General features: G+C 40.0%; 1 protein-coding gene across 1 annotated transcript in view; it reads left to right on the top strand.

Moving 5' to 3' along the window:
- The first annotated feature begins 3,872 nt into the window (after nt 1-3,872).
- Nucleotides 3,873-16,520, top strand: part of LOC122614193 — a 29,527-nt gene continuing 16,879 nt past the window's right edge. The window contains exon 1 of the mRNA XM_043788714.1: nt 3,873-4,071. Within this exon, the coding sequence (XP_043644649.1) occupies nt 3,873-4,071 (199 nt within the window). The remainder of the gene's footprint in view (nt 4,072-16,520) is intronic.

Here is a 16,520-nt window from a genome sequence, read left to right as displayed (position 1 = left end):
CCTAGATACCCTTTTGCTTCACGAGCAACTCTTATAGAGGTACTTTAAATAAATAAATAACTGATTTATATACACGTTGTTCTACATGTAAGAAACACTCTTCTAAGTGTTATTTGGAGAGTGTGGGGTTGGTCAGCAATTTTATAGGGAAAGGTAGGAAACTCAGAGGAAGGAAGAAAGTTCGCCAAAAAACCTTATAAAGGTCGGCAGTTGGTTATTGGTTTAACGAATGTTTAAATTTCTCATGCAAAACGAAACTTTAACTCGATTAATTCGCACAAAGTGCAATTATTTGCATTATTTTTCATTTTCAATTTGAATTCCATTTTTGCTCATTGTCATTGCTGGTGGGCAAACAAAAGTCGCTCATTTAACCCGATTCCCCTCGTTCAGTTGTGTGCATCGCATAGATAAAGTCATATATCAGGGACAATTTAAAAACCCTTCGCCCCATCCCCGCTGCTCTGACGTCATCAGTTGGAGTTTGGCTTTCTGGTCTGTTGGTTCATTAAATATTGTGATAATTTTTCATATTTATTTTTAAGTGGTTTACAGTGACAGTGAAATTTACATTTTATTTCATTAAGCAATGCGCCATTTATATTTGATTCGCGGCCCACACTCATTTGGACTTATACATTCGCATTTGTTTATTTGCATATACAATTTTATTTGTCCTTCGTTTAATGGCGTTTAATTGAGCACCAGAAAACAATGTGCAAATTAATTGCATTGCTTCGCTAGCCTTGAAATTAAGTTAAGCCAATAGTGCATAAGGACAACGGCACGCGGTTACGAATTTGAACTACATTTTTAATCTGTAATTAATAATAGTCAATGTATTTTTTGTATTTACATTTTTTATAGATATTTAAATATTATTACATATTTCTAACAAATTTATAATGATTTTACTTAACTTTTTTTCAGCGGCTCTGTATTTTTATTAATTATTAAAAATATACCAAGACAGCTAACAGAATTGCGCATGCTAGGAAAATCCCCTTATGGCGGACTTTATACATTGTTGCCAAATGTAATGCCATAAATTTTTGTCATATTGAGATACCACAAGCCCTGAGAATTTATAGGAAAGTTCCAATGTTAACATCAGACTGCTGTTGGCTGAACCAGTTGGAAATGGCACAAACAAGGGGAAGGAAGAGGCAGGAGAGCAAAGTGAGCTTTTTCTCTCGCGCTTTGCGGCGTCGAAGGACATTCCACCAAGTAGCTTCCGGCGTTGGCCAAGTGAGGGCGCCACTCGCGTACTGGGCACTGTGAGCACGAGTTTTTTTTAGTCGCTATTTCAACTTTGAAGTGAACGCACGTCGTTTTTGTCGCGCGCGTTGTTACAATCCCCTCTTTTTGAAGGAGCCAAACGAAACCCGAAACTGAAAACTGAGCCAATCGAGTAGCACGCACACTTTCAAAGCTTGTGTACGTGTGTGTGCGTGAGCGAGTGGTCACTAAAAGTAATATCGTGTTTACAAAAAAGAAGGAAATGCCCGCGTAATGCTCTCAAATAAAAACGAAAGAGTGCAAGTGTGGCAGCAATAATAACAAAAACGTATTCAATGAAAATGTGAGCGAGTGCAGGTCGTGGAAATGAAAAATCTTTGAGCCCCCGCTCGAAATGCCGCATTTGTTGCGTGCCGAGAACATTTGTCAGGCATTTGTTGTTATTGCTGGGAAAACTGAGAAAACTGTTGCGGTTGCGGTTAATTAAAGCGCGAAAAGTGGAACACAAGGAGTAATCATCTGGCGACCCCAAAACTACCAAAAATTCAAAATAGTCGAACCAACCGGAAAAGTGGGGAAACCAAAAACTGAGCCTTGTAAAGGGCGAGGGCTACACTTTTTCATCGTCAGATTTTGTAGTGGGTTTCATATTTCTTAAAAGAAGAAAAAACAATTTGGTTTTACGGATTGAACCATGTTTTTATTTACATAGGAAAATGTAATGTTTGTTGTGTGAAAGAAAAAGCTTTCTTTATTTATTTAATATAGATTTTTATACAAAGTTATTTAGTCTGGAGACTTACAGATCGATCGTATTTATTCTGTATTCAAAACTAACAACGTTTAAGCAGTCTGTTTATTAAATGATTAAAGCGGTATCCTGAATTTGGTTTTTATACATAAAATTAAGTTTTCATAAAACATGGCTTGACTTCTCTGATTCGCGCCAGAAAAACCAACTTGAAAATTTACCACCATAAATTCCACGTTCAGCTGGAGAACATTTTATTGTTTAATTATACTTTGTGATTTTTTCTCGGCATGCTGCTTCCACCGCCTCCCTGTTTTAGCTCCTGCTTCAATTTAGGCTAATTATGTAGCTTGGGCGTGCTGGAGTAGATATAGTGTCCTGTATATGAGGCTGGTCCTGGCAATTCAGCGTTGCCTGTTTTCAGGCGCTCCAGTTTCCACAGTTTTTGTTTCTGCGGGTGTAGGCGACTTTATTGTTGCTGTAATTATAACAACAGCTGCCGATGTTGTTGCTTTATTATCTGCACCTGACTTGTTGGCTATTTATTTGTGTTTATCCAGGCATTGTTGGCTTTAACAAAGCGAAATGCCAAAAAAGGGAATTAATCGGAAAAAGTTTAATATTATTGCTATCTGTCGGGGAATGACAGTATATTTATAAATATTTATAAATATTTGTTAATTGTTCGTGCTGTCATTGGATTTGTAAATGCCCATAAATCATCTCCAGCATTGCTGAAATGCGGGTGTGTGTAATTCATATAAGCACGTGTTTAATTGATTTTTAATGAGAAGTACAAAATGACAATGATTTAGGTGATCAAAACTTATTTTTATTTAGTTTAGTTTATTGTATAGCCACTTTGGGAAATCTCTTATCTCTATTAAATCCTAATGTTTTCTATTTCCAACTTAATGTTTTAAATCCTTTTCATAGCGGCATGCGTAGATGTTTTTTATTTTTGCACTGATCACAATTCAACTTAATGAACCCAAATCTGGTTTCCCGCATATTATTGAACCTTAATTGCTGTCATAAATAAAATAACAATTGGGAAACAAATAACCCTATTGCCAATAAATTTCGATATAGCGTACTTCTCAGATGAGGCCATAATTTTGTCAATCTTGAAATACGAGCCATGGGGAACTCGGAATTGGGCTCGACCCCAATCCGCAACCAAATTCCCGGTATTTCATTTAATAAACAGCGCTTAACCAGTTTATGATAATTGCACATCCAGCTTGGATTATAAATCAGTATAATGACAAGGCACTTAACGGTTTTGGGCTTGTTGAAGTTAAAGCAATAGGCATATGCTACGACACCGTTTAAAATAAAAAAGGCGACCTTCAGTGAATTTCCAACTCACCCCGGCGCTTTAGCTGTAAGTCACCATCTCAATTGCCTGGGAAGCGTTTTCCTGACGCTCTAAATCAACCAAAGGGTTAAGGAGCGAGCGGCAACTGGATTTTGAATTTATGTGGCAAAGTCTTTCCTTCGTTTTCCGCTTTTCCACGCTTTTTCCGCCGCAGAACCGAGAAAAGGCTGCTGTGTAATTAATCTTTTCCCAAAATGCTTGAAAATTTATGTCTTTAACTTGACTGCAGTGCCGCTCCATATGATGGAACAGCAAAATGGGGCGAGGGCCGCAGGTCCTTTCATAGTTTTTGCCGTTAACTTTGCGTTGTTTTTGTTCGCGTCGCGATTAAAAGTGATTAATAGCCAACATTTTATTACCGCACAGAGGCAGCAGCAGAGGGGGAGCCCCAAAACAACAACTTAATGTCCAAACGAAATAAGTGAAAATTTCACACCGAAATTAATAAAGACATTAGTGCGTGTGGGCGTGGCTCATTTGGGGCATTTAACGGAGGCCAAGATGTGTGCGGAGGATCCCTTTACCCAGCACCAGCTGCCACACCACCATAAAACCGAGCACCACCAATGCCTCCAGCAGCTGCGGATGAACATGGAGCAACAGGACGGGGCTCCAGGAGTGAGAAAATCGGCCACAGGAAGGACGGCGGCCACGAGTTTGCAGATCTGGTACATCCTACATGTGATACTAGTCCTAATCGGTGAGTTATAAATCTCCCTTCTACTATGTATGCATATACAAAAGGTTCTTTTGGGCACCGCTTTAGATGGGTCATAATTAATGCTAGGCCTGGGCTGTGGGCATCTTTTTTCTATTCTATCCACAAATGTTTGCATGTAGGGTAACTCTAAGTAGTTGGCATAAATTTAAATGTGGGATCTAATTATATAAGTGTACCCCTGAGTTCAAGTAAAGGGTTTTCTTTTCCTTCCAAACAGGGTTAATAATGTGTTTTTGCGGAATTCACATCTACACTAAAGACTAATCAAAAGCTAATTTGAGAATAGCTTTTAATGTTGCTAAAACCAATTTATAGTCTTCAAATAACTGTAATCAAACAAAGTTTCTACCAAACAAGGAATTAAGATAACACTTTGTCAGTTTCCTTTTATTCTATTTACTTCTGAACAACTTTCAAGTGAAGTAACAAATATCTTAAATGTTTTCCCAGCATTTCTCAGAAAATCTGACGCCAAACAAAAAGTATACGCACTTTATACTCAAACATTTTTACAGAATTGTTTCTGTGGACGGAAATCCAGCTCCCTCAAAACAAATTCCTGGGTAAATCCCAAGAAAAACAATCAACAAATTGAAAGCCAAAGACCAAAACAATCGAACAAATCCATTGGCGAAAGACAAAAGCGCCGACAAGGACAAATTGGGGCACGCAGACAGAATAGAAATTAATAAATTTGGCAAAAAGTCACCACTCGGACTTACTATGGTTCATTACTAGAGGGGTTCTCGTTTTTCTATTTTTTTGTTGCTTCATATTACCAAATGTTTACAAACCAGCTCTAAAAGTATTTCTTTAGTTAAATACGGTATATATAATATTATCTTCTTTACCAACATAAGAAATATATACAGTCATATACATATTTTAAAGGGAAATTCATATTGCTTATATTTTTATCTTTAGTACTTTCAATTAACTGTGGCGTTGCCTTTGTCGCATTTTCTCAGTTCAAGCCAGTTAAGTTGACATTTCCGGCCAGGCAGGAACGTGAGGGGGTTACTAATGGGGGTGGCGAAAAAATAGGGCCGAAAAAGTGAGGGGGAAGGCTGTAACTGTCTTTTCATTATTTTCAAATCATATCACAAAGGGCAGTGCACGGAGATGGGAATGCTGAGCAGCGGAAACGGATATGGAGCCAAGTGAATGTTTGCACACCAGCGGGGATCCTTGCAGGTCCTGCGGCTCTCCCTATATCCGCCTCTCTCCCTATCCTGTCTCCCTGCCTGCCTCTGTGTGGGTGCGTTGGCTTAATTCAACGTCTCATTTGCATACATTAAAATGTCACATTTTACATGTCGTTTGAGCGTCTCGCCTTAAGCCTAACAGCAGTAACAGCATCCGCAGCAGAAGCCAACGTCAGTTAGCGTTAAGGATACTCCCTGGGAGCCTTGAAGCCATCCTGGCATCGGGAAATCCAAAGGCGCTGCCGCACCACCCACTCCTACACATAAACTACATTAGCAATCGGAGCAGCCGAAGGCAGCCATGTAAAAATGGCTTAACGCGCAAATCTTTCAACTAAACATTAATCCTAATGGTTTTCAATTTTGTTGCGCCTTCTGTGGCAAGTCAAGTTCGCGTCTCCTTATTTTCCAGTCTGTTTTTTCTTTTCTTTTCATTTTTTTGTTTTGTATTTTACTCAACCCATACCTACTACTTTTCAGTTTGGCGCTCTGACTTCGACTCTGGTTGTGGGTCCTGCTTTGCATGTTAATACGCTCTTTGATATTGCCGAGCAGCGCCTGCAGCCTGATTGCTTCTGACAGCGACTCATTAGAGGGTAGCACAGTTTCGCATTAATCAAGTCAAGCCCACCTAGAAATCGCCCTTGACTCAGAACACACAATAAAAGAGAAAAAGTCGACAGGGGTCTTAATAATCATATGAAGAGTGTGGGGTCTCCCTCTCTTTCTCTCTGTATTTACATATATATTTTGTGGCAATCGATGTCGATTTAATTGTTTTGTAAGGAAAAATGTTCAAAATTGTGTCATTCGGAAAAGCTTCAAAAGTTTGATTACCAAACTCTGATTAGTTCTAGGAAAATGTCTCAAAGTGAGAATGCCGAACCCATATAAGTATGCTATATATTTCTCTCTCTCCAGCTTAGTACTAGATACTGGTTTCAAATGCTAAAATAAACTTTTTAAGAGATATTCTATATAAAATAAGTATTTCAAGAATATTTATATTTGCGAAAAAGTTGCAGATGATGCATATGTGGGCATTACGGCCTACGTAAGTACACACTTATATCCCTGCGCTGTACCTACCCCCCTCACCCATACACTGCCATTAAATTGATGCCGGCAAACTGAGCATAAGCTCAAGTATTCTTTTGTTTAAATAAAACTGTGTCGCCGCAATGGCCGAAGCAACTGAGTCTCTGTGCGGCTAAGTGTTTTTCCCCCACCTTGTGTTTGCTTTGATTATTCACACACGCACACTCCGATGGTTGCAATAGATAGGACACACATACACTCGCATTTGTATCAATGTCCTGTGTTTGCGAGACAAAAACATTTTGAGCCACTAAGCTTTTGTTGAAGTTTATCTCTGCATTTGGCCAATTGATGAAAGCCCCTCGATTGTTTCTATTTTCTTTCCTCAATTTTGTTTTTCCACTTCCATTTATTGTCGTTGACATAACCTTCAGGTGCCCAAAACGCAAATAAATCTCCACCTACATATATCATGGCACTTTTCGTTGACATGACAGCATTTTTCTGTAACAAATTGCATGAAATGAGTTTGGTGTCCAATACAAAGGCCCTAAATGTAAATATTGAGTCGGTAATGGATCCTGTTGGTGTGAAAGTTATGTATCGGCTCGTTTCTAACTGATAAGTTTAACACAGTATTCGCGAATTAAAAACTCGACTGAAATCCAATACGAAACATTATCATTAAGTTGTTCGATAAAGAATTATACTCAAGTATTACGGATTCTAATTTTTTTTAAATATGATACTTAATATGGACAAAAGTTTGTGATTGCAATTTATTAAAATTTCGAAAAGGCAAAAAAAACACAGGACAAAGCAAACAGTTTGGGACCCAGTTTTTCGGTTCAGTTCGGTTCAATTTGGTCCGATCCGGTCAGAAAACGCCCCTAACCAAATTGAAACAAAATAAAAATGCCCTCTGTTGACTTTTTCGGGCATTCTTTGTGTGTTTTTATTGAAATCATTAGAGCGTAGAGGCAGGGAACAAAAAGTGTATACTTTCGGACTCGGTAGGACTTGGCATTAATGTCTGACGAGGCTCAGACGAACGACCGACAGACGCCTATTAATCATGCAGACTTTACGTTCCATTAAGCAGTCAAGGACTAGAAGTTGGGAGGAACGAAGAAGTAAGACAGAAGAAGGATGTGTGAGGGATTTCCCCAAAAATGTTGGAATCCTTATTTCTCATCTTGGTCGGATTACGCTTGGGTCAAACCAGAAACATGTCTAAATAAACTGGTTAAATTACCAAAGTCAAAGGCATCGTGATACTCTCTAATCCCTGAAGAATTGAAACTTTCATGATAAAGTTATATCCAAATTGGTTAAAAATATATTTATTTAGTATTTTCAATATATATCAAAGTATGTTTAATTGTGTGTGTTTATGCATCATAGTAAATTACTATATAAAGCAAACTTACTTACAACATTTCATACTATTCAACATGAGAAGTCATCTTCCAAATAGAAGATTTACCCCTTCATTGTCTGAACTAAATATCCTGCACCTCTGTCTTCTCAATTTTCCACCCATCACTTGGGGCACGTGCAAAGGTTCAAAGTGTAGGCAACTGAATAAAAAAAAAAGTAGACAGAAAAACAGAAAAGCGCAAACATTGCGCAGCAAACAAAGTCAGTGGCCATTTGCCTGTTCTGCTCCCAACTCCGGGCTCCTAATGGCCAAAATATTGTATTACAACAAATTGTGCATCTGGCCCGTAAATAAAAAGAGCAGGCCAAAACAGGCAGAGAACACCCTTTAAAACGGACCTCGAAACGGTCCTTGTGGTCCTCCCCGCTGGCTCCTCATCATCAGCTGCTGCTGCTAACGATATGGAAAATTTATCAAAAAATCTAAGGGGCCGGCAACAACATGACACCGTCTGACCGTTCGTCCAGGCATAAAATAATCAGCACAGTCAAGGAAAGGATCCGCAGGATGGGTGCGGGAAATTGGGAGGAAATTGTGCGGAGGGCGTAGGAAAAGGCAAATGTTGGGCTAAAAGGCTTTCCAGGTCAAACCTCGTGGCATCAACCTCAACCTCATGGGCGTTGATGGCCAGCAAATTGATTTTGATTCGCAGTCAGAAATTATCAAATGTGCAAATCGAGTGGAGAAATCTGTGTGAGGCATTGGGATCAGGAATGGAAGATTAATAAGGATACCATATCTGATGAGGGTCCACGACAAGAGGATAAAGTGTTGTGAAGCTAAAAAACATGCATACTCTTTTATTTTACATTTTACGTTTGGCATGGGCACTAATGAATATTCAAGAACGTTTTTAAATTCCTATTGCTTAGAATTTAATTACACTGAAAAAGGTTCAGCTTTAATTTCAAATACACCATTGAGCATAAGTCAATAAGGAAATTCTATAAAAAAGGATAACATATTTTCGTGGATTTTCTGTAGGGCCTGTGCTTTACCTTTCCAATCTCCTTGACCTTCTGACTATTTTTAAATGTTATATGCACTCTGCGGAAGAAAGCACTTGATTAGGAGAAAGAGCAGGCAAGCGAAAGTAAAGGCTCGGGACTTCCGGGCGGAGAAAGTGTGGGTGTGTGAGTAAATAAGACGCTCACAACCACACACCCACACAGCCACAATCAAAGCTTCGGCTGAGTCGTGTAAGCCGCTCACCAAAGCGTAAAGACAATTCAATCGATGGCGCATACTCATACAATCGCCATCACACTCTGGGTAAGTTCCTTGCTCACATCGGACCAAAGTGTTTGAAATATTTTCACTTGTGTCATTTCCTCGAACACATTCCTTCGCAAGTTTAGGGATGGGCTCGTGTCTGGCCAAGGAAACATTACTTACATGTGCCTGCAACTCGAGCTGATTTATTCACGCATCGCTTGCCACGCCCCCGCCCCCGCCCGACACGCGTCCATCGCTGCCAAGACGCTCTCGAGAGGGGCCCTGGAAAATGGCAAATGGCAAATGGCAGCTCAAAGTTGGTTTTTCGCTCTACTTTGTGGTGGCCCAAGGATGTGGCTTGAAAGTGATCATTATATTTAATTCATTAATTTTTTTTAATAAGTAATGAATACACTAGACCGCACTTACTTGTTTTTAATTTTACCCAAACAAGAATACATTTTGTTTGAATAATTACAGTTTTAATCATTTGCCATTTTTCTATATTTTCTCACATTTACAGCGAACTTCTCTTGCTTAAAGCCTGAAAAATAATTCTAAGGCAGGGTATTTGGTAGTCAATGTCTTTGCCCATCTCTGCTCGGATCTTTTCGTGTGTTAGGTGCCTGCAGTGGATTTTTGGCAGTCACTGTGCAGCGCAAATAGAGCGGAAAAATTCCGCCTCCGGTGGCTGCTTTGCTTTCGCCATTCCCCGTCTCGCTGCTTCCCAAGTGAAAGTTGCAGGGGAAAGTTTGCCATTTGAGTGGACCAGCGAGTACTGAGCCCTCGTAATTTATTTGGGCCGCTGGTAATCAATGCCTCCACTGAGTGTGCGGATGGGTTAGGCTTATCACATCCGCTCTTGGGTCTGCGCCGTGGTCTTCAAGCTGTAAAGTGGCCAAAAAGGGTTGCAAAGGGGGCGAGGGGCGGTTGAGAGACAGTTTTATGGGCGCCAGTTGAAAGGTCACTGCAAATGGTCGATTTGTGGCCCTCACTACCACGGCTTTCCAACAGAATTTATGACGAACATGCTGCAACATCCTGTTAACATACCCATTTGCATATCCGCATGCACATGAGCACACTCAGTGGTCCTGAAAAAGAAAAAGCTAAAGAGTAACGTCACATCCATAACAATAAAGTCGCATTAGCAGCTGGCCCAGCTACAAAACAATGCCAGCCGAAATGGTTAGCTAAATTATAACCATCATTTTAATGGTTATTTTCGTTTCGGTTTATTTCCTCTGCCGCAAAAACCGAGTGCTCAGCACAAAAATCGCCGAACAAATGATGCTCAAGATGGCCAACAGCAATAACAGCATCACAAAAAAATGCTTAGATTGTCGGGGCAAGTACTTTTGGTATCGGCCAGAACGTCCTTTGAAAGAGCTTCTTGCCAGCATTGGGCTTTTGAAGTATTGTAAAGTTCCTAATTTCATTACTGCCTCTTGGCCATAGTTAACACAAAAATGAAATATTCAAGATTATGACGATACATACAAAGATAAGATATTGTCCCAGCTTGTTTTCTTAATATCACCAGCACATAATTGGAAGTAATGCTCATAGTAATCAATAAAATGTAACTGCTATGCAGGCATATGTGCCCTCTGGCCTGCGGGTAGGGTATTCATAAATTTATATCAAAATGCGCAGCACTTGTGTGCAGTTGTCGCCGCCACAAAGTAAAGAGAAAAGCTGGGAAAAGCGCATAATGGTGGGGAAAAGCGGGGAAACTGCCAATGGCCTCAATGAGCGTTTGAGTGTGTGTATGTGTGCTAAAGTGCAGGCGAGTGAGTGGGCATGCAGCTGCTTTCATTATGACAGGGAAATTTCGCATCCACTTTCCCTTCTCCTGCTTCACTTTCCTTTTCTACTCTTTGCGCGACTCCCAGAGTCGCCGCTTTTTGCTGCTTTTGCTGCTTTGTGCATATCATAAAATTTTAATTGAATTCTGACATTTTACCATGCGGGAATGGGAGTAGAGATTACACCGAACTTTACAGCTGTCAATAACTTTGATGTCGCCGAAAGTCTCTTTGCTCTCTTTTATTTATTACACGCCCGCAGATGCCCCGTTTCGTTATATTCGCTGGAAAATGGGCGAACTACTTTTCGGCTTTTGGCGTTGTTAACATTTCATTTCTGCCGCATTTCATTTCGCCTGCGATGCGTTTTATGAATTCAGTTATTCCGTTGGCTGCATATTCAATTTTTTTATTCGCTCTCCCACCGCAGCTCGGCATCTCCTTTATCCGCTCAAACCGCCCCTTGGCTTTTCCTGGATTAATTTGGCTCTGTGGGAGAAAAAAGAAGGCAGCGTTTCCCTGACACTTTTAATGCAATTTTAATATGCGCGCGCAGCTTTATAAAATATTCAATAGTCCCAGTCTCTTCAGGATGTGCTCTCTTTGCCTGTTAAAAGTTAATTACCATCCATATTTATTTGCTCTGAACTTAATAAATTCAATAAATGGCATAAAGCGCGAATTTCCATTTAGTTGAAAAGTCTCAAAGAGCGCAAATGTTTTTTTTAAATTCAATCTTCGAATGCTAAATGAAATTCTCTCACATTAAAGTGATAATTACAAAAAAAATCAAATGATATTATTGTAGCTTTTTGAAAGAAGTCTACAAAATATTTTTTACAACCCACTCAACTTTCAGATCCATTTGCCAAACCGATACACACATGCCATCCATTAAAACAAATATGTATTTTAGTATGCATTTGGCGCCTAATTAAAATTACGCAATGAAAGAAAGGACACACAAACTCCGGAAGAAGTGATATCAAAATGTAGAATAAAAGCAAAGTAAAGGAAACAAAAATCATAAAAACAATAACCGAAAGTAATCAAAAAGTGGAGCACTTTACTTTTGTTTGTCCTCACCACACAGGGAAAATAAAGTGGGGTAACAAAAAGAGGGGGCGTCCGTTCTGGCAGATGTTTTTATAGCTCATAAATTCGTAAGATGCTGTGCGGAATTGCCAAGGAGCGGAGAAAGCGGCTAAAACCGGAGCGAAAAGGACGAGGCGGGCAACAAAACATCAGAATTCATTGGCCTCTGCCAAGTTTTGTTTATCCTTTCGCCGCTGTGGCATATAAACGCTTCCTCCGCCTTGGCTTTCCCCAGCCAAATCAATACAAAATTGATGAATACAAATGATCATAAAAAACAATAAAAGGCAATGCCAGAAAGCAGCTGTATCTCACAGGATGGCTGGTCCCGTCCTGATTTGGTTATAAAAATCCCAGCCACGTATTCGCCTCCTTTTGCTTTCTCTTCCAACAATGTGGGCGGAAATTGGGACTGGAGCGAATCGAAGGTTTCCAGATAGATGCACTTTCGCTTCTTCATATATGACTCCGTATAATGACAATCAGCCACTCATTTGAAATTAATTTCGCGGAATAAATCAGCAACTCAAAGATGAGATGAGTACCCGAAAGGCACGGTGAAAATTTGGCTGGATAACGACCTGAACTTGAGCTTGTCTCTTGTCGCTCGTCTGCAAATGGCATCTATGGCAACTCTCGTGGAGAATCAGTGAAATGGAGAAATCTCGGAATAGGGACCCTCATTCAACATGCTTGATTTCAAACGTATCGTTATCTAAAAGCATAAAAAGAATAGTATATAGGAACACACCTCTCATACACAAGCAAAAACAAGATGTTCGTTAATTTAATGTAATCATAAATTTCCATAATTGATCTAGGCTTTAAAATATTGAGTATTGCTTAGCATTCTGTACTGCTAAACAGCTTGCATTGACTTACAAAAGAAAACTTTTCTAGTTGTAAAGTTCCCGGTAAGGAACGCTTTTTTCAAGTGTTGCCACAAGAGAAAGTAACCGAATGATAGCAAATGTATGCATAAACACAAACACCACCCCGAAAATCAAACACACACAACTCACAGATGTCTCTGACGGGAAATTGATTTCAATCAATCACGTGTTGTGATTACTTTGCTAGCAAGCGATTCCCATCTGTAAGGCCATTAGCAATAATTTACTTAAGGGCTTTAAGGCAGTCGAAGGCACAAGTGTCAACTGGTTAATAGAAGGCTTTTGAGGTCGGAATTTTTGCGGTTCGGTGGTTAAAAGTGGTTAGCCTAGTACATATTAAAGAATTTCCACCTAATGGTAGAAGAATTTTACACTTCTAAAGCGACTGCTTCATGGAGTATATTTAGCTGCTACAAAGCAAGATTATAATCCTTACATACAGCTGAAAGAACTGTTACCGAGTATTCAGTTTTTAAATTACTCTCACTATTTGGTTCTTATTAAACCGATTTGAATGTATATTGCAATGCAAAGAGCTAATGACCTGACCACTTCCTCCATTGATTCTCTATTCCTACTTCTGATGCAGATGCAGTTCCATAATTCCCCTGTTCCTCCTTTCAGCTGGCTTCTTTGTTGACGCTCCCGTTCCTTTTTATGATAAATTGATTGATATTTGAATTTAATGATAAGCTTTCTACGAGACGATGAGAAATCAAAAGGGGGAAAGGAACCCGACGACCAGTTGGCAATTCAATTTTCCTGGCCTTCATTTTTCAACTTCAACGACAGTGGGAGCCGCGTGTCTGTGGCTTCTGCCTCACGGCTTGAGGAATATGCAAATTCTTTGCCACAATTTTCCCTGGCACTTTTTGTTTTCGTCCTGTTGCTGTTGCCGAAGTCGTCTTTGATAAGCAAACTTTTGCACTGATAATGATATTTTTATAGTGCGTTGACGAGCTCGAAAAGCAAGACGAGAAGAGACCTGTGATATTTGGTGTAGGGCCAGTATCTGCTGATTATGAAAACAGGAATAGCAATGTGCCTGACCATAACTATGTACAATATTTTTGCCTTGCCATCAACTTTATGTGATTTCTAAACCAGGCCGAATATAGGCAAAAGTTCCTTTTTGGTCGCTATGTCAGGAATATGTAAAAACTATCGACCATTGGCAGCAATACCGACGATTGGCAATCGATTTATAGGCCAATTTGCATAATCATTAACTTCACATGCCGCCACACAAACACACTTGCAACATCCACACACTCTGTGGCAATAACTTTTACTTAAGCTATGGCAGAAACAGCAACGACGAAAAAAGGTTGGCATAAAATTTTGCTTGAATTTTTTATGTGAAATTGATTTTCCTAACGCATTGCGGCTTCTTACCCCCATTTTCCCCTTTGCCACGCCCATTCAACTTGCGCCCCGGACAAACTCCGCCCACATTTGGATATGTCATGTATACTCACCTTTATGGGTTGATTTTCCTCGACGCTCACAGATCGGAGACTACTGGCAAATTTTTCGAAACAAAAAAAGAGTTTTGTGAAAGTTATTTTCTAATCATTTTAATCTTATGGGTTTTATATAAATATATTTGATATTTTGCATTATTTAAGTATGCAATTAATTATTTTATGCAATTAAATTGAAGATTTAAGCTTGATTGATTGAAATTGATTTTTCCAAGTGATATCCAAAGAAAGCAAGCAGAACCGATTGAAAAGAGAAAGTTTTTCATAAATTCCTTTACCTTCGCCTGACTACCAAAATTGCCTAAACTCGTGATGGTCAAAGTCCGTTTTGGCCTCATTAAAGTGCCTCCGGTCTGAGCCGGGCCACTGAATTATTTATAATACTCTCGACCGACCAAGACGTCGTATATCCCTCGGCATGGTAATGTGCCACGGCCAAATTGTCTTTATAAATATATATACACCTCCCTCTGAGGTGAGTGTCCGTCCCCTGGGGCTGGTCGGCGAAAGTTGAATAGGAAGTTCCTCAAATTATGCCAGAAGCAGTCAAAAACACAAAAAAAGGGAAGGAAAGTAAAGAAAATTGGCTGGAGGAAGCGTGCTTATGGCCTTTTATTTTAAACTCCCTGCTATATGTTTGGGCACATATTCTATGGCAGTCTGGAAGCCAATATTGTAGCTCAACTTTCGGTCGCGGCCTCGGGGCATAGAACATTTTTTCGGTTCTATTCGAAAGAAACTTGAATTGGGAGCAGTAATCAAATATTAATGTGGCTAGGAAGGAAGTCCGAGAAGGGAATGCAATAAGTGGGACGTATGTTAATGGAGGCTCAGTGGTGAATTTCGCAAGAGTGCGATGGTCCAACTTTTTTAATAAGTAATGACAAGCTGCATACACGATGATCAATTAGGAGAAAAATTCTAAAGGTATTTATGCATACTTTAAGAAATCCGGTTTTAAATAGCTGTTATAAAATGGATACCTTTGCTGTAATTGATATATGCGTAAGCTGTTAAGTATGCACCGCTTAAAGAACCTAAACCGATTTTCATCTCATGTTGCTGCCAAGCCCTGTCTTGTTCTCCTTGGCTGCATAATTCATATGGCAAAGGGACGGGAGCAAAGGAAAAGGGAGCAAAGTTGCCTTGGCTGCTAGTTGGCTCAAAGAACCAGGCACTTGGCATCGCCTTAAGCCGTCTTTTCAGCGCCGCAAATTGCATTTAGCGCATTAATTTGACGCCTTCACTGCGCCGCGGGACCCTACAGGATATAAAGGAGTTAAGGCAGTTAGCCCCGCCACCCTTTAATTATAACCCGAGATGATCTAGGCCCTTCTCTGTAAGCATTGTTTCCTTTTAATATGGACCGGAGGTCAGGTCACAATTGAAATATTACCACTTGATAAGCAAGTGAGATCCGGGTATGTCAAGGTTGCCAAAGCTTTATTTTCCAGGAATGTCACATAAAAATTATCAAAAAACTGGTAACAATTATTTAAGATTTAGAACTATGAAAACATTTTATAAATATTTTTAATCACATTTAAGCCTTTCATGGCGCAGCGTACATCATGATTCATACATTTTAAAGTATACTGTTAATACTTCGGAATATTGTTCATAATTTTGGCATTTCATTGCCTTCGCATACTTCTCATACTTGAACGTGGCCTCCGCTGGCTTTTGGTCCTCGCTGCGCGCGCTTTGATGTCTTGCGGTTGCTTTTCCGCCCCGGAAAATCTCCCAGGAAGGCGGGCAGGGGCCCCCTGACCCCAAGCCAAGCGCGGAAATTGTGCGCCGCAATCTCTTAAGACCGGCGACAAATATACCTGGCCTGGCATTGGAGGTTTGGGATTTGGAAGAGGGGGAGGAGCTTTAGGCATTACCATGATTTAACAGCAACTTCTGGGCTTTTGTCGTCTACTCTCGGATGTCTTCCGTCTGTCTGCGGGTTAAACGCTGCGAGTGAACTCAGGTAGAAGAGGACACGCCGCTCGTAAATAATTAATCTGCCCGCAAAGTGCGATTATCAAAGTGTTGGAAAAATGTTAAATAGCTCCCCAGGGCAGCGATGCGGCCAACAACATTAAAATGTGGCGAAAGTTCGGGCCGAAGCACTGGGAAAATCTGTTAGAACCACGAAAACGATTTGGAGGAAATCTATGGCAATTGCGTAAATTTGTCGATTACATTTAATTGATTTTTAAATTATATTTGCACATTTGCATGCAGTATATACCCCCTCTTTA

The sequence above is a fragment of the Drosophila teissieri genome, chromosome 2R (genome assembly GCF_016746235.2).
Source record: "Drosophila teissieri strain GT53w chromosome 2R, Prin_Dtei_1.1, whole genome shotgun sequence".
Classification (NCBI taxonomy): Eukaryota; Metazoa; Arthropoda; class Insecta; order Diptera; family Drosophilidae; genus Drosophila; species Drosophila teissieri.
Note: the sequence above shows the minus strand (reverse complement) of the source record. Positions and strands in the feature narration are given on the sequence as shown.